Below are 21,058 nucleotides of genomic sequence, written 5' to 3'. Positions count from 1 at the left end.
TCGTGTGAGGATGGAAGGAGCTTGAGTTTTTACAAGGTTTTAAGCCACTGCACTCTTTGTTCATTGAAAAAAGTCCCGAGGCTCACCACCAAAGGAACATGGCGACTGAAGAAAATCCCTTTTCATTTGTGAAAAACTGTAGCTACTGACACTTGGCTATTTTGGCATGTTATTTGCAGAAACAAATGTATTTGTTTAAAATGTCACCAGTAAACGGAGGGCAAAATGGCAAAGTATATCATTTATTTAAAAATTTTATTTATTTTTAATAATTTGATTTTATCACAATATGTTTTGCATAATTTTATTCTACTTTGGGGAGTTACCAGTAGAATCTTTCACATTCTTTGTCTCAGTTTGCTTCATAACATTCATAACATTTATTCTTCTTCACATTTTGCCTTTATTTGGTTCTTCATTTACTTTTTAGTCCACTTTTAAACCTAAACCTTTATAGGCTACGAGTGTCATTAAAGTTTTGAAGTGAGACGTCACGTTAGTCGTGCAGACAGTTTTTGGCATCGTGGGATCAATAAGGAAAACTTCATTGTTCTGACATGAAGGTGTGGTCACATAAGAGGAGCATCAAGTCGAAGTTGCGTGTTTGACCGGCCTCTTCGCCACAAGTGTGAGGGAAGAAGAGCACTGCACACCACATCAGCATAGATCTATAGTGTATAGAAAGAGTGTGGCTGAATCCATACGATCTCCTCACATTGGTAGTTTGTCAACACATTCTATTGTTCATGATATAATGTCATCATATTGCCCAACTCTGTCTCCGGACAAATGAGGTATAAACCACCAAACCCGGGACCAAGTCAAGCAGAGACCGAGTCCAAGACTAACTGAATACAGAATACATTAGTCACCTGCACAGATATATATTAGATTCATGAAAAAGAAAGGGTTGTCATTTAGAAAAAGTAAGTCAATTTCATTGGAACTACTATTCTGTATGGTCTTGGTCTTGATCCACACTTGTTCTGGGGCCATCAAGGTCTTGGGTCTTGGCTTCGGTGGTCTCGACTGCAACACAACCAAATGACAGGATGAAAAACTGTTATCGTGAGGGACCGAAGCATCTTCTTCACTACCGTGAAAGAAGCCAGTTTAGAGGCAGCGCCTTGGACAACTTGTCAGGATTACTATTTAGAAATGAAGAAAACAAGGTTAAAAGCTTATAAAGATCTAATAAAAATATGAATTCACAATTGTGTTACAGGGCTCAATGTGACCCCTCTGAAATGTGACCTCCTTTCACACACCATGGATCACTGTGTGCAACTCCAGGAATATCAAGTAGTCCAGTCTGACTTTGTTTTCGGATCCGGGTCAGTTTAAGGGCCGAGGCTCCATGTGGCCTTCAGGCCTCTATTTGACGACACAGAGCTACAAGCCTCCTGCATTTCCTGCTCCTGACCTTGACTCTGAGTGACCACAGGACAGAGGAACCCCCCTCTCTCTCTCTGCAGCGGAAAGACCTCAGACACCACACATGCAGTTGCTACCTGAAATAATGAGACCACAAACATAGTTCTGTCGAGCCGTGACACGGCTCTTGGAAAAAGACGGCTGTATGTACAGTATGGAGGCGACGTAACAGCGTCTGCGCGTCCTGCCGTGCGACTGCTTCCGGGCTCTCCAAATATGGTCAGGTTTAAAAGAGGACTACAGAAATCCTTGTTTAACCTCCTCTGGAGCAACGTGTAATTAGAGCTGGGATGTTCACTGGAGTGGAAACCACAGCTGAAGGGTTCTCGCTTTAGAACGTGGAGGAGGATGATTGATGCCTGTTATTGTCGAGGGCCTCCGTGATGTGATCTTCGGTCTGATTTGGCTGGGACGCGCTAGGAATTACAGAATGCTGATCATATTAGTCATAAAAAAAACATATTTTTTCCCATGATTCATTGGTGCATGTGGTGCAGTCCGTCCCAGTCACACAGGGTGAGAGGCAGGGGACTCTAGAGAGGCCGTCTGGTTGCATCTTAGAGGCAGACAACCACTCACACACCCATCTGCAGATCAGTTAACCTCTGTTTGGGAGTACCTGGGGAAACCCCGCACAAACAGTGGAGATTAACAATGGCTAGATGAGGCATCATGAAACAGTGCCCCAATTTTCAGAGGCCACTAGATGGCGCTCTTGGTTTAGTGGGGTTTTGTTGAATGAGTTGTTCAAGTCCATATATTATTTTGCTGAACTGTTCTTTTGTTCATTTCTGTTTTAGCTCAGACATTTGTTCTACCTGCATTAGAAAAAAGGAGCAAAAATGGTTGACTTCAATTACAATCAATTTTCTCTGCAACTTTTTTCTTTTCAAGGGATTAAAAATAATAGTGGAGTATTGATGTCTCTGATTTCATCAACCGTCTTCTCTAAATATTTTGATTGACTTCATATGTTAGTATTATTTATTAATTTATTATTTATATTATTAATTTCTGGGTGAAAGAAATGTACTTTCTGCACCCTATTGAAATCTCTATATATTAAAAATAATTTCAGATGAGAACTGTTATAAAACATTTTTTTTTAAATCGCTTTCATATTGGAAATAGTTGACACTCTACGACATGAATGAAGATATAGTATGACTTCCTGTTTGTGTGTTATGAGATACTGGTGGCAGTGGCAGAAAACTCCCTTAAAATTTGCCACTATCTGAAATATGATCATGAAAAATAGTGGAGACATTTTGTTCTGTGTTGTTAAATGTGGCTGCATGAAACAAACACGGAAAAATTCAAACAATATTTTTTGTCTATTGTCTTCTAGAAAAAAAAAACATTCTTGACAGTTTAATGTTGTCAGTTCTCGACATTGTCATAGCAAATAACTCATTTAGAATGCATTCAAAAACTGAGAAAAAAAACACTATCACATCATGAAATTATGATTTAGCCATCCTGCCATTACACACAGTAAAATATGTGACCATGTCTCCACCACTGTGTATCTCCTGAAGATCAAGAGGTGCTCACAGTTCTCCTTCAAATTTTCCTTGGTTAGATTTCAGTGAAATTGGATTATTTGTCAGTCGAAGTGGAATAGATGGTCTGTGCTTTATGTCACAACTTGGCAGCTTGCGCAGTTTCGGCCCCCCGGACTGTCTGAATGGTCCAAAAGACCCTCCCCGCCTCATCGATGAAAGACACGTTGGGGTGGACACTGGGGGAACCTGCCTCATCTTTGTCTCAACTTCAGTGTTGGATCGTCACGTCTTTTGCTGCAATAAACCCCAGGTAATATACAATGATTTTTAATAATGATTGTTATTATTATGTTTCCATTTGTTTGTAATTCATAGTGTTATTTGTCGTTCGTTGTGTAGTCTTTTTATGCTTTTTTTAATGCATGCAAACTGACGCTCCACTATTCATGCACAGAACCTTTTTATTTCTGTTTATTTATTTATCCTTCAGATGAATAAAAATGCTACCATTTATTTTTGCCGTGTGAGCTGCATCACAATATCCTTCACTATCTTCTGGACCCAACCAAACGTTATGACTGGGCCTGGAGGCGTTCATTGAAGTCTGTTATGTTTGCTAGCAAAGACAAAAACGTTTGTGGACTTAGTTCACTTTTTTCCAGTCTGGTAGCTGCTGGTGTTTACTTAAGCCCTGAATGTGACTTTTGTGAGCGGAGCATCAGAGAGGCGGGTGACCATGGCAACGCTGGAGGTCGGTCGTCCTCCAACGATGGGGCCCTGGCAGCCTTTTCTCTGAAGTCATGTGATTAGATTTATATTTTTTTCTATTCACTGCTAAAACGCTGGCTCTTTTACTTCAGGTATGAGGGTCAACTTTGCTTTCGTTTGCTTTCTGGCAGCGACGTTGTCCTTCTCTGTGAGTAACCACGGCTGGTTCTTCTGTTGAAAATTGAAATGAGGAATACCATTGAAAATATTTCTCACATGGCAGGTGGGAAATAAAGCTCACGGAAAACACCATGGATCACACAAGAGTTCACAGACGACCAAAGAAATGGTAATTTTCATTTGAGTGGGAACTGTTGCGGTACATTATGGGACATACAAGTGGAGTTATTTTACAGTTTTCCTATTCGCTCCTGACAATTTCATGTTTTTTCTTTAAATAAAATAAATAAAATATAAAATGTATTTCTTTTATTATATATATATATATATATATATATATATATATATATATATATATATATATATATATATATATATATATATATATATATATATAAAAATTTAATAACTATCGAAAAATATTTTACATCAAAGAGTAAACTGTAACGAATATTCTCTTTAGGTTCTGGTGCCTGATGATGTTAGCGAGGACCAGATCTTAGCAACCTCTGAGTCCAGCAGCCCGGAGGAGGACGACCTGAGCTCAGAGGACCATCCTGACACCATCAAGGACGATGGTGGGATGGAGATAAGTAAAAGCGCGGCGGTTCTTCTCAGTGAAGAGCAGTTGGTTTCTCTTCTGAAGAAGGAGGCCGAAGAAGAGGAGAAGCTGGGTGATGCCGAGGTCGAGAAGAAACATGGTGCGAAGAGGAGGAAGTTAAAAAAAGGGCATGAGAAGATCAGAGTGTTGGACAAGGTGGAGAAGATGATCTCAGAGGATAAAGTGGAGTCAGAACAAGGTGTGATCTTGGAAGAGGGCAGTGCAGAGCTGGACTATAATGCTGACAGTGCAGTTCCAGAACCTCTGCACATGTTGATGCATCCCCAGAGTGAATCTCCAGATGTCAAAGCGGAGAAAACAAAGTCAGTTCGTGCTGACGTGAGAATCACAGAAGCAGCCGACAGCGAGGACAAACATCTCCACACGTCTGAGCTCCAGACTAAACCTGAAGACGGAGCAGAACCTCTGCGGGACTCACAGGAACGGAACAACGGAACGGACCTTGAGTCTGCGGCGCCGAGAAATGGGGCGAAAGAAAACAAGGATGGGAAAACTAGAAGACAGAGGAAGAACCAGAGAACCAGGAAGCACTTGCCCCAGAGGGATGAACCGCAGTCAAGAGACAAACAGAACCAGCCAGAACCTCAAGAGTCCATGGACAGCACTGCTGACCCCACTATTCAGAAGACGAAGAGGAGGAGGGCGGGGAAGTGGGTGAGATGATCGTCCAGTTGACCCAACAAAACTTCCAATAGGGTTTGAAATGAATGTGATGCGCTCTGTGATTTTTGCTGCCCTCATGTGGTTAAGAATGGAAAAGCAGTATTCAGTCGTCACTTAAATATAAACACATTTCGATGTATCTCTCTTTTCCAGGGTCCTGTGGTTGGCATGAATCCAGTCCAGATTAGAGCGACGGCGGATCTCTACCCAAGTTCAGTGTCGCCCACCGACCCCGAAGGCCCCGCTGGTTGGTGCTGGCATGTTCTGACTGATTCATTAAACCAACAGTCTAGAGGGGAATCTGCTGACCGGCTGCTTTGCTCAACCATCCGCACCGAGAGTGTCATGGTCGACATCCAAACACAACCCCGCTGGCTTAGACCAGCTCACGGGGGGGGATTAGATTAGACTCTATACAGGGAGAACGTGTTTTTGAGTTTTAATGGTGTTTTTTTGTTGCAGATCCCTGCGACAATTTCCGCTGCAAACGTGGGAAAACCTGCAAACTTGATGCAGAGAACAAACCCGGCTGTGTGTGCCGACAACCCTCCGAGTGTCCTTCCAGCGTGAGCCAGCTGGATCACGTGAGTGAGTCTCAGTCCGGTCCCGTTGATGAAGGGGTCATTCGATGTTGGATTCTTCCAGGTTTGTGGGACAGACAACAAAACGTACGACACGTCCTGCGAACTATTTGCGACCAAGTGCAACCTTGAGGGAACCAAGCGAGGCCACAAGCTACACATGGACTACATCGGCTCCTGCAAAAGTCAGACTCAGCCGAGCCCGTTTGTGCTGAATTAGATCCTTAAATGGGACCTTTCTGTTTCAGTCATCCCCCCGTGTGTGGACTCGGAGCTGGTCCAGTTCCCCCTGAGAATGAGGGACTGGCTGAAGAATGTTCTTCTGCAGCTGTACGAGCACGACTCCGTCACTCCTGGGTTCCTCACTTCGAAACAGCGATTTAGAGTGAGTGGATGAGGTTACACAGTACTGAATGTTTCATGAGGTTTCATGAAACAGTGTCCTGATTTTCAGAGGCCACCAGATGGCACTGTCTGCTGTAAAATGTTTGGACTTGAGCAATGAATTCAATGAAACCTCATATCATTTCTCAACCAAGAGCGCCATCTAGTGGCCTCTGAAAATGAGAGCACTGATTTATCAACCCAGTAATACTGTTTCATGATACCTCATCGACCCATCACTTGTCACCTGCCTCTAGCTGAGAGTTGCAGAGGGAAAAAATAGGATTTGCCACAGCTAAGAGGAAATGCACGGCCCAATCCCATTTCTCACCCTGAATACTAGCACTTGGTTCTGAGTGTCCTTCAGTATGAAATGCCCAAGTTATTGACTTCCCTAAGAACTGGGGCAGCACTTCATGACGTTACACTTTAAGACAATGTGTCATTGGCCGCCGAAGTTTACTGTATATTGAGTGTTGGAGATGTTTTGGAAATGCCAGCTCCATCTTACTTTGTTTGGCGAACCAACGGAACGGAGAAGAAATGGGTGGAGCCGATCTTCGTTGATGTGTTTCGGTGATACATTTGTTAGAGGTATGTGGATGTTAACGTTAGCCTGGATGCCAGCCACCGTTTGTTGTTTGTTAAGAAGAAATAACAACATACTCAATAATATTAATTTTGCCGGACGCGGTCGACCCTTTCGGTCACTAATGCGTGATGTGATTTACTTTACAAAAACGTCCCTGTTGTCCCATTGTTTTTATGGGATGTTATTCAATTCACATGTTGGCATCCTGGGAATCTGTCCACACTTCATTTTCCCACTTGGTTTCAAGTCACCTCTGGAGCTCCCTCGGTTTGAAGGGATCATTTCAAGTGTTGAACACCGAGTGCCTTCGGTCCGAAACCGAGTGTTAGGGTGAGAATTGGGACAGGCCCTGAGTCGGATCTAGGACCAGGTGGAGAAGTAATGAAAGAGGAACAGCATCAATAACTTTGATTCTTAGGTGAAGAAAATCTTCGAGAGCGAGCGGCGACTCCATGCTGGCGATCACTCTGTGGAGCTGCTGGCTCGGGACTTTGAGAAGAACTACAACATGTATATCTACCCGGTTCACTGGCAGTTCGCTCAGCTGGACCAGCACCCTTCAGACAGGTCTGCTGCCCCTCAGCAAATTTCCAAAAATCTCTTGGACACCACGTGAGAGTGACATTCCCCACCCTGCCCGCTAGATTCCTGTCTCATTCTGAGCTGGCTCCGCTCCGGGTGCCGCTGGTGCCGATGGAACACTGCACCTCCAGGTTCTTCCAAGAGTGCGACGCAGACAAGGACAAACAGGTCTCCGTCAAAGAGTGGACTTCCTGCTTCGGCATCAGGAATGGTGAGCTCAGGATCTGCTGAACAGGAAGTCGCAGGTGTGAATCTGACAAGTGTGTTTCCTTCGCAGAGGACGTCGACGTCAACCTGCTCTTCTGAGTTTCACTTCTCATCGTGACTGCGAAATATTTGTTCAATAGCCTTTGATCTCTACATACAGAAGCCAGAATTTGCGTCTCTGCTTGGACATGTGATCCAATAGACTCTCCACTTTAGACGTAGTCACTCGACAGTAAGCACGAGCAGATGAGTTTTAAACCTAGATTTACTCCTGTTCTTTTTTATCCCTGTGATGTAGCTTCCGTCTGTTTGATAGATCCTCTTAAAGTTCCTAGTCCTTATAAAATGTGTTACGATGTAGGAGAGCGACTCTCTCAGCCTCTCTCCAAAACAAAGCAAACATGAGAACATGTTGCGCCATACTTGTTGACTCGGCTCTGCACTTGTGGTGACAGGGAAAGAAAAGTCTGGCTTTTCTGCGAAATGTTGGATAAGGAAACACACCGAGCCGAGAGGAAGCAATTGCACAATTTCCTTGTTTGGTTTTCAGCAACTGAATAAAAATAAACGGAAAAACAATCATCAAAGTTTGACAAGATGATCATTCTTATTTATGAAGTGCCACAATGATAAATTTGACACAAATATTGAGACCACAAGTGAAAATATCGCTGACAATATTTGGGAAATTGGCCCCTGGAATTTAAAGTTCCATTGTTGTTTTTGACGTCTTCTAGTGAGTCACTAACTTGCCAGCTCACTGGAGCGTGTCACTGGAGTAGAAGGTCATGGGTGATGGAGTGATGAAGCTTCATGATGCAGCGACCTTGTGTTCAGAAGCCACCAGATGGCGCTCGCCGATCACTTTCTATGAGACGGCTCATCACTTTCTATCATTTTTCTTTCTGTTACCTGCCATATTCAAGCCGTTTGTTGATGCTCTCTCACAAACATCATTTTAAAAACCGAGAGCGCCGCCTACTGACAGCCAAAAAGTAGGACACTGCTTTATAAATGGTGCATCACCCAACCCTGCGTCGTAGTTTTTACTACTGTATTGATTTCAATAGTCTGAAATGAGGACTTTGCTGGGACCAAATGGTTGATGGGTCCATTGTGATACCAGACCTTTGCTGTCTGGGTTGTTTTTCTGTCATTGAAAACTGACTCACAGTTGTACACACTTGGCTCATTTGAAACCAGAGCTACAATGTCCGAACCTTTCTTAAAAATATATGAAAAATATAATGAAAATAGATGAGACCTTTTTTTAAGATATATTGACAGCAGCAGAAATAAATGTTCACATCTCTGGAATAAATCCCTGTTAATATTATCCTTATTGAGATTGTTATTTCTGCACCACCTTGAAACAACAGTATTGGGGTGGTGAATTACAGTGGAAAAAACGTCAGGTAGTTGAATTTTCATGACACAGTATTGAAGGGTTGATGAGGTTTCATGAAACAGTGACATGATTCTCAGTGGCCACCAGATGGTGCTGTCTGCTGTAAAATGTTGGACTTGAATAACTAATTCAATGAAACCTCACATCATTTCTAAACAAGAGCGCCATCTAGTGGCCTCTGAGAATTAGCACACTGTTTCATCAACTCTGCATTACTGTTTCATGATGCCTTAGCTACCCATCACTAGTAGAAAGTGGATGACTGAGGTAAAAAAATAAAAAAAACCCAAAACAAAACTGTCACTTTACATTAGAGTTGAACAGTGTCTCACTTAAAAAAATCAAAACATGTAACGTAATGGGGTTTTATGTAAAAATGCTGGATGGCGATGAATAATAATAATAATAATAATAATAATAATAATAATAATAATAATAATAATAAATATTATTTTCATTTTTTTAAATTTTTTTATATAAATTTTACAATGATAAAAAACAAAACAGTATCAAGGGCACAACTTTAAATATTGAAGTTAATATAAAATGTGGGTCAATGGGTTTTAATTAATTTTGAAAGTTGAAGAAAAAATATTGTGAATTACGTTCAGTGTTATGTTATGTGGAACCTACCGACCATATCCAATTGACTGGGGGGTTTATATTTAGAATGACATGGAAACTTTCAATTTGTAATTCACAATTCATTGTAAAATCCTTTTTTTTTGTCAGCAAATGCACTGGACACAATGGGCTCGAGTTCGAATGACTCTGCTGCTTTTTTCTGGTATATTGAAGACACACTTGCGTAACATTGACTTTGACCTCAAGAGCCCAGGTTTGGTCTTTTAATTGACTTCACACCGAGATGACGAAGTCCTCAGAGTGGAAGCTGCTATCAGACGGTTTGTGTCTTCACCACATAATCCTCACTGGTCGATGAAGCAGGTAAACAGCCGACCACCGAGGCCAAGGTGACGACAGACACTTGCTCCATGAGATCAAAGCCCGGACTCTGACTGGAAGGGATGGACCTTGCGCTCTGCATATAAGCAGCTCACCTCTGCTTCCACCTGATCAATCATGCTCTCCGTCCTGTGGGTCATCCTCCCGACTTTGGTGGTGGTGGAGTGCGGCGTGTCTTCAGACAGCGCTGAAGCTCTTGCTAACGCCGCGGCAAACCAAGCGGGGAACAATGTCAACGGGCCACAAACCGGCCTTCTGGCTAATGTTGAAGCTCTTCTCGCGCAGCTGGCGCAAGTTGGCGGCGCACTGTTGATCCAACCCAACCAGATCGGTCAGGGCCCGCTGCAGCAACTGCTTCCCATCGGCGCGCTTCAACCGGGTCAAGCAGGTCAAGGTGCAGGAGGAGGTGCGCCGTTCACTCTCTACGCTCTGCTGCCTCAACCCAACAGTGGACTGGGCCCGCAGCCTCCGCCGAACCCAGCCGTGGTGCTGAACAACAGACAACAACCTGCTGTCGGAGGAAACCTGCCAGGAAGGTTGCGGCGGTCGGTGGCCGCACGTCTGAGACGACCCCCCGCGCTGAAGGGGGCGTCTGATGAGGACGAAGACGAAGAGTGTTCAGGGATGGAGATCGAGGATACGCCGACGAAATGAGGCGAGGATCGTGAGGATCCTCCAGCCAATAAAAGCATCTGAGACTCACTCGTGTGTTATTTTTACACCTCGACGATCTTCTGTTTACAGCCTCACACCATATCATTATCACGTCTCTATGACATAATGGACGGGAGCAACGTTTTCAAACGGGTTTGTGTGACATGAAATTCCAGACAGAAAGAAAAATATTTCATCACAGCGGCTGGGTGACAGTGTGTAATTAGGCTGCAGCCCAGACTTTCCCTGGAGGGTGTTTACCTGGTTTGCTGTGGTCGGCTCCGTCAGCAAAACATCAAGTTCCTGCGTGCTGCAACAGAAGCGGCAAACCGCGCACACACAGGATGAAGTGGCTGCCTGCCGCTGCATGACAGACCATTATCTATTCACGACAAAAACAACATAGACCTCCACAGCTTCAGTCAACTCAAATAACTGTGGCGAGACTGTGGACTGGCTTTTACATTCTTATGTAGGTGGTGGTGATATAAGCTTCTGCAGCAGTGGAAAAGGAAAAACATATAGGCACCAGAACTTGGGTTCCTTTCTGATGGCTGGGAGGATCATACTGACCTGTTCTACCATCTTTGAAGAGTGAAAGAGTTCAGTAGAGTTTAACAAAATGAACGTGTAACTAGTGCAACCTCTCTCCTCATAGGGTCCTGCTCCTGGTCCCGGTGCCTGACCCGGTATTCACATAGTGTGATCTGGCTCAATCGTCGTCAAAAAACATCATCTTTTTGTTTAGATCAAGACCATCCATCTCTCACTAGGGGCCAAAACCTGAAGTCCAAGTTGAGCTCCAAATAAAACAGTCCTTTTAAATCATGTGGTCTCATTTTTTATTCTATTTTTTAAAATTCTTTAACATTGTATCATCTACTTTGACTTGTTTGGTCTGTGTAAACTTGTTTTGCTAACATAGTTTGGACATGAGGCTCTTCAAAGCTCACAAGACCAACTTGCTCATGGAGCTGTTCAGAATTTAATCTTGAGTCCCAGTAAAATGACTCGGATTAGGGACTCCACAATTTGTGAATTCAGGGGCCCCTCTCACTCCAGACAGCTCAGGAGAAGCAGCAGGGTGGTGTCCTTCCTGTTTCCGTCTCGACCCACCACCACAGTTCAGACAGACTGGTTTTGCCAGTTGGAATTTCTGGGAGAAAAAAAACACACAAATTCACACTACTGGATTTTCTGTGTCTTAAAAGTAACAAACGATACATTAATCTTGAAATGCTTTTGATATATTGACACCTAAAATGTTCCCTTTTCCTCCTCTTTTCATCTTTATGAAATACAGTCTGAGCTCAACAATGTTGGTTTTTATATTTTTCAACCATTGACCCTGTTTCAGTGTTAAGTCACACCTGACCTCCTGATCACTAGTGATCGGTAGATCAGGTATCATGAAACAGTATTGCAGGGTTGATGAAACAGTGTCCTGATTTTCAGAGGCCACTAGATGGCGCTCTTGGTTTAGAAATGTGGTGAGGTTTCATTGAATGAATTGATCAATTCCAAACATTTTACAGCAGACAGCGCCATCTGGTGGCCTCTGAAAATCAGGACACTGTTTCATGAAACTTCATCGACCCAGCACTACTGATCGCTCTCCCAGTTTCACACCACACTCTTCATGTCACATGTTAAGTGCGTCAGCACTATAACTCACACTTGGGGCAAGTTTCTATTAAAATAGCTAGTGAGCACCAAAACCTGTAATGGCATCTCATCTGCCTGGTCCACATCGACCTTCCGTCGATAGCATGAAGTATTTAGCTCCGGTTACTTCAACCAGTCAGTGTAAACCACTCATAACATATGATGTGTTTTCATCTTCCTCACTCTTCCTCACAGTGACATCAGCTGTTTGCTCCCACTGACCAAAAAACCCTCAACATTTAGAGGGTTTTACAGTCAACACCAGCACCATCCCTCGACCCACCACATGGCTCTGAATCACCGGGCTGTTTGTGGTCAGTCCCAACCATCCTCAATCACGATGGTAAAATTCTTTAAATCTCACAGAAAAACACCCAAAAGGTGTCACATCATGACATGGAGGTGACAAACATTAGAAGCCAGTCTTCTCCCCAATTGGCCTGAATGTAATCTCCCGGACACATATAAGCAGTTCCAAACTCAGAGGTGACCACTGAAGTCCTGGGCACATCGACGCGCACGGTACGGGCAGCAGTTTTCTGTTATGATCGACTTCATTATTGTCATGTCCTGAATGCTTGTTTTGGACAGATCCAAAATGAAGATCATTCTCCTGGTGTGTTTTGCCTTCTTCTCTCATGTAAGTACTGACACACCTCCACACCTTCACTACACACTCTTCAGTAACGGTTGACATTTTCTTCTCTCGCAGGTCAACGCAGGGAAGGTAAGACTGGTGTTCCACCCTGTAACTAAGCACAAGTTTTTCCTCATTAACAAACTATTTCTTTCAGCTCTCCAAACTCATGACGCTGGCGGCCTTGAATGGAGGAGGGCTGGGGATCGGGGCGAATCCAGGGCTGCTGGCTGGAGGCCTGAACCCGCAGTTGGCGGTGCTGGGAGGGGCAGGTTTGGTGCCGCAGCCCCAGTTTGTTCAGGTCAGCACCATCCATCTTTCAATGCCACTGAAACCACAAGTTATTGTCTTAATTCTGATATATCATTATATTATTTTTACCTTAAATTTCTTCAGTTTGTTCCCCGCTTTCCTGCCTTTGGTGTTGCGGCTCCTGTTCCCAATATGTACCCGGCCCCTGCAGCCAACATGGTCAGTCAACCCCAAACGTGATGGAATCCACTCTGTTTTTCACTGCCTTCCTCTCTTACCGCAGCTCCCTTACTTCAGAGGCCCCCAAGTGCCGCAGGTGAACCCCCTCCAGCAGCCCATGGGGGTAAGCAATACAGCCAAACATCTACTACTCCTGTGGCTGCGTGGAGGTTTGAATGTTCCGTGTTGAAATCAGGTTCTGATGGGAGGTTCTGCTCAGCAGCAGCTGCAGCAGCAGCAGCTTCCACCACCGCCTGATGTTCTCCCAAGGTTCCGGGTAGGATGACCCTGTCTCAGACTGTGGAGATACATTGACTAACAGCTTTTCTTTTGACTCACCAGCGGCAGATCCTGGCTCAGGAAAACACCGTGGAGAAGACTGAGGACACTCAGGTGGTATTTAAATGTTTGGATCACCAGAATTTATTCAGTCATGTCTGATGTTTCGCAGATCCCTGCTCCTGGGACAGCTGAACCTGCCTGTGATGGTGACCACCCCGCCAACTGAATATCTTCTTCACTTCAGATTGTCTTTATCATTGAACACATGACACTAGCACACTTTTCTAACACATCATTCTCTAATAAACTCGACTGCCTGAATGCATCTGTTGTAGCTCTCTGTTGCCATCTACTGGACGTGTGAGTCCATTTCATCCCTGAAACGTGGTTTTTCTTTCTTGTTTTTCAAATCCCTCGAAGTGTATCTTCTCGTTCATCTGATCCCTCGCGTGAGATTCAAAAAATAAACCCATTATCACAAGTTTCACTTATTGTTATTGATCATCCAACAACAATAAACAATTGACTGGTGAGTTGACACGCACTACACAGACATAAATGAAACATTCTTGATCAGATTTTTTTAACAAGCGGTGACACACTCAAATCATTATAATGTACTTGCTAGTTATTTATTATTTTACTTCACAAAAAAAGTCTTGCCAGGTTGTTTGATTGTAGTGATGTAAACAGAATGCTATATATATATATATATATATATATATATATATATATATATATATATATATATATATATATATATATATATATATATATATATATATATATAGTGATATAGTGTTAAACTTAGAATAAGGGTAAGGTTAAAAAGTATGTGTCCTTTGATGTGTTGATGTGTCAATTGTGAAATGGTCTAATGTTTTGGTGCTCAGAGATTGATAACTACTGATATTTAATAGTCGGTTATGGTCCCAAAATAGGCAGCTATCTTTACCATACCTTTTTTGCAGCTGTTAAACTATGCTGCGTAGCTAAAGTGTATCATGTTTGATGATGTTTTATGTATCTGATCATGACTTGTCTTCCTCCTCGTATCGCCTGTATCTCTGATAATTACACCCAAGTTCGCCCAAACTTGATCTCCACTGAAATCTCCCAAACTCCTTTCTTTTGCTGTTGTAGCAAAACAAAACGGTGTTGAAACTCACAGACATGACTTGTATCTAATGACACACCGCTGCTGCGTGTCAGTGTCTGCTGAGGAACGTCTGACCGCACGCTGTCTGGCGGTTTGGCTGGACGCTTTATAAGGATGAGGAGCAGGTGGAGAGGAGACACAGAGAGGGAAACCTGCACTGAGACCAGGAGCCATCGCCACTTGTCATCGCCAGCTGTGGGGAGAAGATTGACCCGTTTCTTCCAGACATGATGGAGATGCAGACTGCCCTTCTGTTGGTCTGCATGTGCAGGACCATCTTCGCTCTACCGGTAACTTTCCTGCCGCTTCACTCTTCAATATGCCACACTTATTTTAAATCTCACTTCACAGCTCCAGATTGGGATTCTTGCAAGCAACAGCAATGAGGTAAGAACAGACAGTGATCCGGGTTTCAGTGTAAAGAGGCATATTTGCTAATAATGCCACTTGTATCTTCAGATCCTGAGGCTGAATGGACTGACTCTTGCTGCACTCGGACAAGCTCAGGTGGAGGCTTCACTTCTATGATCACTAATCTAAGAAAAGGGCTTCTGGGAAAAAAAATAGTCAAACTAAAATCATTGACTTTTGTCAAACAAGGATGGCTGTGTAAAGAGGAATAGGAGGAAGAGTGGAGCTTCATTTGCTGCCCCCTCTACAACAAGAAAATCTAAAATTTCAGGTTAAAATGTTCAGGTTTTCAGATTGAGCATCACATTCACAAGCTTTTTTCCTTCATTATCAATGGTTCCAAGCTGTCAAACCTTCTTCTTCTTCTCTTCATTAAACTAAGATTTGTTTTCCAGGCCTCTTCTTTGCTGCCGCAGTTCGTCCTGCAGCAGCAGCAGCCAGATGTTCTCCTCACCCCGCAGATGGTCAACCTCAACCCTCAGTTGGGAAGCCTCAACCCACAGTTGGGAAGCCCCTTCAACCCCCAGGGGCCTCAGCTGTTGCTTCCCAACCAGGGGAACCAGCTGACCCCCGTCATGGTCCCCAACGGCCAGCAGGAGCAGCTCAACCCTCCACAGGACCCCAACAATCCGAACGGTCCACAGGTGGCTCAAAACCCAGTGCAGGCAAGAGAAAGAGAGAGCAGAAAATAACGGCAGGCCACTGTTGACTGTGATGTTTTTTGACCCCACAGATGTTCCCACAGTTCCAGTACCCTGCTTTTGGATATCCTCAGATGCATCGACAGCAGGTGAGACGCAAAACAGTCAACAAAACAAAACCCTTTTGTTCTGAACATACGGAAGACTCAATATTTGGCGTCATCCGCAGGGCTTCAATTACTTCGTTCCTTCTTACGGATTCCCGCCGCAGAGGAACAACGCCGTCCTGCAGCCCAACAACGCTCAACAGAACCCCGAGAAGACCACGCAGAGACCACAGCTCCCTCTGCAGGTGAGTATATGAACTGAAATATGTATTTGAATATAGAATGAACAGACGTTTTTATCAATATTATGTCACTGTGTTTTCAGCAAGCGTCTGTGCCGAAGGTCCCAGCAGAAAAGGTAGAATTAATTCACTGTTTATTGCTTTTGTGCGTCTGTTTTTAACATACGATTTGTGGCAGACGTGGCCCAACGCGGGGACTCGGAAAGAGTCGACCACGATCCCCCCAGTTCCCCGAGGGGACACCACTGGACCAGGAGGAGATGAGGTGAGAGGATGAAGAGATTCAATGAGAAGTCTTTTTTCTACTCAACTGACTCTCATTATTTCAGGGTAATACCAACTTCCCTTTCCTGTTCGAGCCTTGAAATCCAGCAGGAAAAAGCAGAACACTGATGCTTTTTTTTTTCAAACCAAACTGGAACATTTTTTTTTGTCTTCAGGCATCAGTCTGCTGTCAAAAACGACCAATAAAGCACTTTGTTTGCTGAACTCATTTATTATTTTGATTTCTTGTGGCTCATTCCATGGTGTTGTCTCGAGCTGGAGGAATCATTTCTTGACCACCAAAAGCTGGCGAAAAGCAAAAAGGGAGAAAAAGAGTGAAGATAAAATAGACATTAATGACAGTTAAGTTTATCTCACCTCATGAGTTAGAAGTTCCCTGCATTGTTTCCACCCATCCGAACCCGAGAAAAGTTCATTATTTCAATGTTGCAAGTAGATATTTGTCAGTTGCTACGAACAGAAATCAAACTTACACGCTTCCACACGCCGAGCTCCAGAGAGCTTTGGCCCTATATTGTTTTGAAGCCAGAGGACACACTTAATAACATGTTCATTTGACTGTAAAGTGAAGCTGCAGGAGGAACGTTACCTCCTGGGTGGAGTTGATACTCAGAACCTGAAGAAAGACATTGAGTTAGTCTTAAGAATTGATCAAAACAGTAAACAAATGCAATAGCTACTGAGAAAAAATGCAATAAAAATATACCAAGAACTCGCGAGGCCACCATCTTCTGGGCTGTAAGTAAAGAAATAAAGATACATTTTGAAAGGTCCATGAACCCGGCTTTGTGCAACAAGTTTGTAATACATTAAAAATCGATCATCTATGAGCTTTTATATCGGATCATTATTCAGCATTTAGTTGACCCACTGCTTCACCATGCAATTGTCTTGCCAAACAACTACAGCAAAAAAAAAAAAAAGTAAATAAATAAAATAAATAAACTTGATGCAGGATATGTAGAAAATATGTGTCTGTATATTGAAGATGATAAATAGTCAAGAATTCTATTTGCAAAAGTAATCAATTGTTATGTGTAGAATACCTCAGAACAAAGTGATAATAAAAATAATTGAATAAATGAGTGATCGAATACATACAAAAGGCCTCCTCAATGGCCGCAGCAGGAAGTTGTTCCCCTTCTGCAAGATTCATCGCCTCAGATTAGCAGAGCTGGTTACATTTGAATGAAAAACCGCTTTACCTCTCTCAAGATGTCCAAATTCTAGAGACAAAAAAAACAAATAAATAAAATTTTTGATTTGTAACCATTTTGTGTGCATTGTTGTTACCTCAAGCGTGACGTTCTCGGCCTGGAAAAAAAAAGAATTAATATTACTATTTCATATGAATTATTATGAATTGTGACGAAGATCATTTGCCATTTCTGCCCACCTTGAAAATGCTAGTGAAGTTCACCTTCTGAAAGAGGTTGAACAAAAATGATTAAATATTATTCAAAAATGTCGAAACAATATAAATCTGTCAAATGAATATGTGACGTTGTGAGTCTAATAAACACAAATTCTTCCACATTATATCTTTTATATTTTGATAAATATATTTAATATGCATAACTCCAGATAATATCTACAGCATCGTAATCATTCTTATGCAGTAAAATATAAAATTACAGTAACTCTAAATGCATCTGTTGCATGGCGTAACACTTAAATTTAATCATTTTTATACTTTAATAATCCCAATTGAAATCCTCTTAAAATTTGATAAATCTAAATAAATGAAGTGAATGTGGCCAATATTTGACATTTTAGATGGCACATAAAAACATCACTGCATTATTGTTCATTATGAAAACTTCATGGTGCCGTGGCCACTGTTCACAAGGCAGTTCAGACAGTGAGAAGCACATCATGGCATTTTTATTTCAGCATATTCTTTGACTTAAAAAATGAGAAGCACCTGGTGAGCACTCTGATGGGGTCGTCTCCTCATGCCTCCTCCATGACGGAGACTGCTTCCCTCTGGTCTCTGCTGATAGCCATTGCCGAACTCGGAATCCTGGAGGAGCACGTGGGAAGTCAATAATCTCAACATGCCAGACAGTATAGTACAGCAGTAGTTACGGTGTAATAATCCTGCGCAGCGTCATCATCGATTGCATTCACTCCATATTCAGGCGGGTCGGTCGCCGGGTAATCGTCCTTCAGAGACGGAGATAAATATGAAATATATACATGAAGGACATGTATGACAGGTGTAACAAGCCCCATGGACGATGATGTTTGCAGATGACATTGTGATCTGTGGTGAGAGCAGGGAGCAAGTGGAAGATAAGATAGAGAGGTGGAGGTTTGCCTTAGAAAGAAGAGGAATGAAGGTTAGCCGCAGTAAGACGGAATACATGTGTGTGAATGAGAGGGAGCCAAGTGGACAGGTGGAAAGAAGGTGGGGGATTTTAAGAACTTAGGCTCAACTGTCCAGGGCGATGGAGAGTGTGATAAAGAGGTGAAGAAGTGAGTGCAGGCAGGATGGAGTCATTGGAAAAAAGTGTCAGGTGTGATGTGTGACAAAAGGGTGTCGGCAAGAATAAAAGGGAAAGTGTCAAAAAGGGTGGTGAGGCCAGTAACGTTGTGTGGTTTGGAAACAGTGGCACTGAGGAAAAGACAGGAGGCAGAGCTGGAGGTAGCAGAGATGAAGATGCTGAGCTTCTCTCTGGGAGTGAGCAGGATGATGATAGGATCAGAGGGACAGCACATGTGCTCAGGTGTTTAGGAGACCAAGTCAGAGAGGCTAGATGGAGATGGTTTGGACATGTACAGAGGAGAGAGAGAGAGCCAGTACATTGGTAGATGAAGATGTTGAGGTTGGAACTGCCAGGCAGAAGGTGGAGAGGAAGGCCACAGAGGAGATTAATGGAGGTGGTGAAGGAGGACATGAGGCTTGTAGGTTTGAGAGAAGAGGAAGCAGAGGACAGGGTGAGATGGAGGAAGAGGATCCACTGTGGTGACCCCTGAAGGGAGAAGCCCGGAAGAGAAATGGTACATGGTGAGCTGCCAGATGATTATCTTGGCTACCTCATCTTCTTGTTCCGACTGCTGCGGTTCACACGGCCTCATTTGGTCAAACAAAACAGAACTTCATCAAACCTTTTTAACCCTTCAACTGCTGTCTTCTGACCTATGCACTAGAAACATTTGCTCTGAACTAAACCTTGAAGACTGATAAATAACTGAGCAATAAAAATACACAAACAAACATTAAAAGCTCTAAAGTGATACTGACCTGAGCGACGGCCGCCGACAGCAGCAAAGCTACGACACAAAATGTCTTCATCATCCCTGAAGATCTTGAGTGCAGTAAAGTAAATCAAAAACTCCAACAGCAGCAGCTGCTCAGCTCTGAGTGTGTGTACGTGCCGCGCTGCAGTATTTATACTTCAGATATTAGGTGTTGAGAAACTGAGAGAGAAGAATTGCTTCACACTCTGCAGTCATCTTAAACCCCGAACCAGCACTCGATAACACATCTTTCATTCGTCCCACACTCTTGTTGTGACAGGAAGAGTCAGCCCATTTGAATATGGGCAAATATGCCGACAAATGACGCCATAAATCTGAGACCAAGTCTTTGATGATAAAAAAATATTTTGACATGTCTGGCTCATGGTTTTTTATTTCTAGTTTGGCAATGTTGCGGCTTTATTACAGTGAGATGAGGCTGCGCAGCCTCGCCACTACAACTAATAGTAATAATAATAATAATAATAATAATAAGGAAAGGTGTAACTTGCTTATTAACTATTTTATTTTCATTTTTGTCATGGTGTTATTTATGCTGAATGCACAAGTGTGGCAAATAAAAATCCCAGTCTGTGGAACCCTTCACTGACAATGAAGAAGCAGTGACAGTATATGTATATGTATATGTATATGTATATGTATATGTATATGTATATGTATATGTATATGTATATAGTTAAAACTGCTAGTGATGATGCATTCAATGCTGTTGGTGGAAGTCGGAAATTTGAAATGTGATAACAGAATCATACACCGTGGCCTTATTTTTTTTTTTTTACATCATGAATAATGGCAAACAGCACCTAAAATAGCATGTAGCAACTGTAGCAGTGTGTTGTATCGGACTTTCTTTCTTTTCTGAAAGCATCACAATCCTATATCCGGGCTGCCTCTAAACACACCTGTTTGAGGTGGTTCTGAGTGCTGTAAGTCTTAATTCCGCTTTATTGTTTTTATTGGATTTATTTTATCATTTTATTATTGTATTCATTATTATCTTTATTATATTACTAACACACTTAACACACTTTCATGACAATTTAGTAAAATATGTATTTATATATATATATATATATATATTATTATTATTTTTTTTTTTTTTTCTTTTTTTCTTTTCAAAAAGATGACAAGGAATCAAAATGTCTTTTATTTGTAAGTAAAAAAAAAATATTGAATTTATTGTTTTGACTTTTTGTGTATCCAAAACTCATCCCTCAGCACTCTTAAATAACTTTCTGTCTTTAAAAATAATTTAGGAATTCTATGAAGCCATTGCTTGTGATTGTGATTGAGAAACAACATAAACTGGTCTTATATTGTAGAATATAAAAGGAGAAGGCAGAGGATGGAATCGCAACTGACACATTTAAGAAGAAGAAGAAAACTGATCATGATTTTGATAAGTGCT

General features: G+C 42.5%; 2 protein-coding genes across 2 annotated transcripts; both read left to right on the top strand.

The window, feature by feature from the left end:
- Positions 1-3,142: 3,142 nt before the first annotated feature.
- On the top strand, positions 3,143-8,256 carry sparcl1 (SPARC-like 1). Its single transcript, XM_053856385.1, has 11 exons — positions 3,143-3,249; positions 3,800-3,855; positions 3,931-3,996; positions 4,291-5,103; positions 5,266-5,359; positions 5,575-5,696; positions 5,758-5,878; positions 5,942-6,078; positions 7,088-7,236; positions 7,314-7,462; positions 7,529-8,256. The coding sequence occupies exons 2-11, from the start codon at positions 3,802-3,804 to the stop codon at positions 7,555-7,557; spliced, it is 1,734 nt and encodes a 577-aa protein (XP_053712360.1). The 5' UTR covers positions 3,143-3,249; positions 3,800-3,801; the 3' UTR covers positions 7,558-8,256.
- A 6,674-nt stretch (positions 8,257-14,930) lies between these two features.
- Positions 14,931-16,466, top strand: odam (odontogenic, ameloblast associated). The gene is made up of 9 exons (XM_053855305.1): positions 14,931-14,990; positions 15,052-15,087; positions 15,160-15,207; positions 15,507-15,776; positions 15,845-15,901; positions 15,982-16,104; positions 16,185-16,217; positions 16,280-16,366; positions 16,431-16,466. The coding sequence occupies exons 1-9, from the start codon at positions 14,931-14,933 to the stop codon at positions 16,464-16,466; spliced, it is 750 nt and encodes a 249-aa protein (XP_053711280.1).
- The last annotated feature ends 4,592 nt before the right edge of the window (positions 16,467-21,058 follow it).

Source organism: Synchiropus splendidus, chromosome 2 (assembly GCF_027744825.2).
Source record: "Synchiropus splendidus isolate RoL2022-P1 chromosome 2, RoL_Sspl_1.0, whole genome shotgun sequence".
Taxonomy (NCBI): domain Eukaryota; kingdom Metazoa; phylum Chordata; class Actinopteri; order Syngnathiformes; family Callionymidae; genus Synchiropus; species Synchiropus splendidus.
Note: the sequence above shows the minus strand (reverse complement) of the source record. Positions and strands in the feature narration are given on the sequence as shown.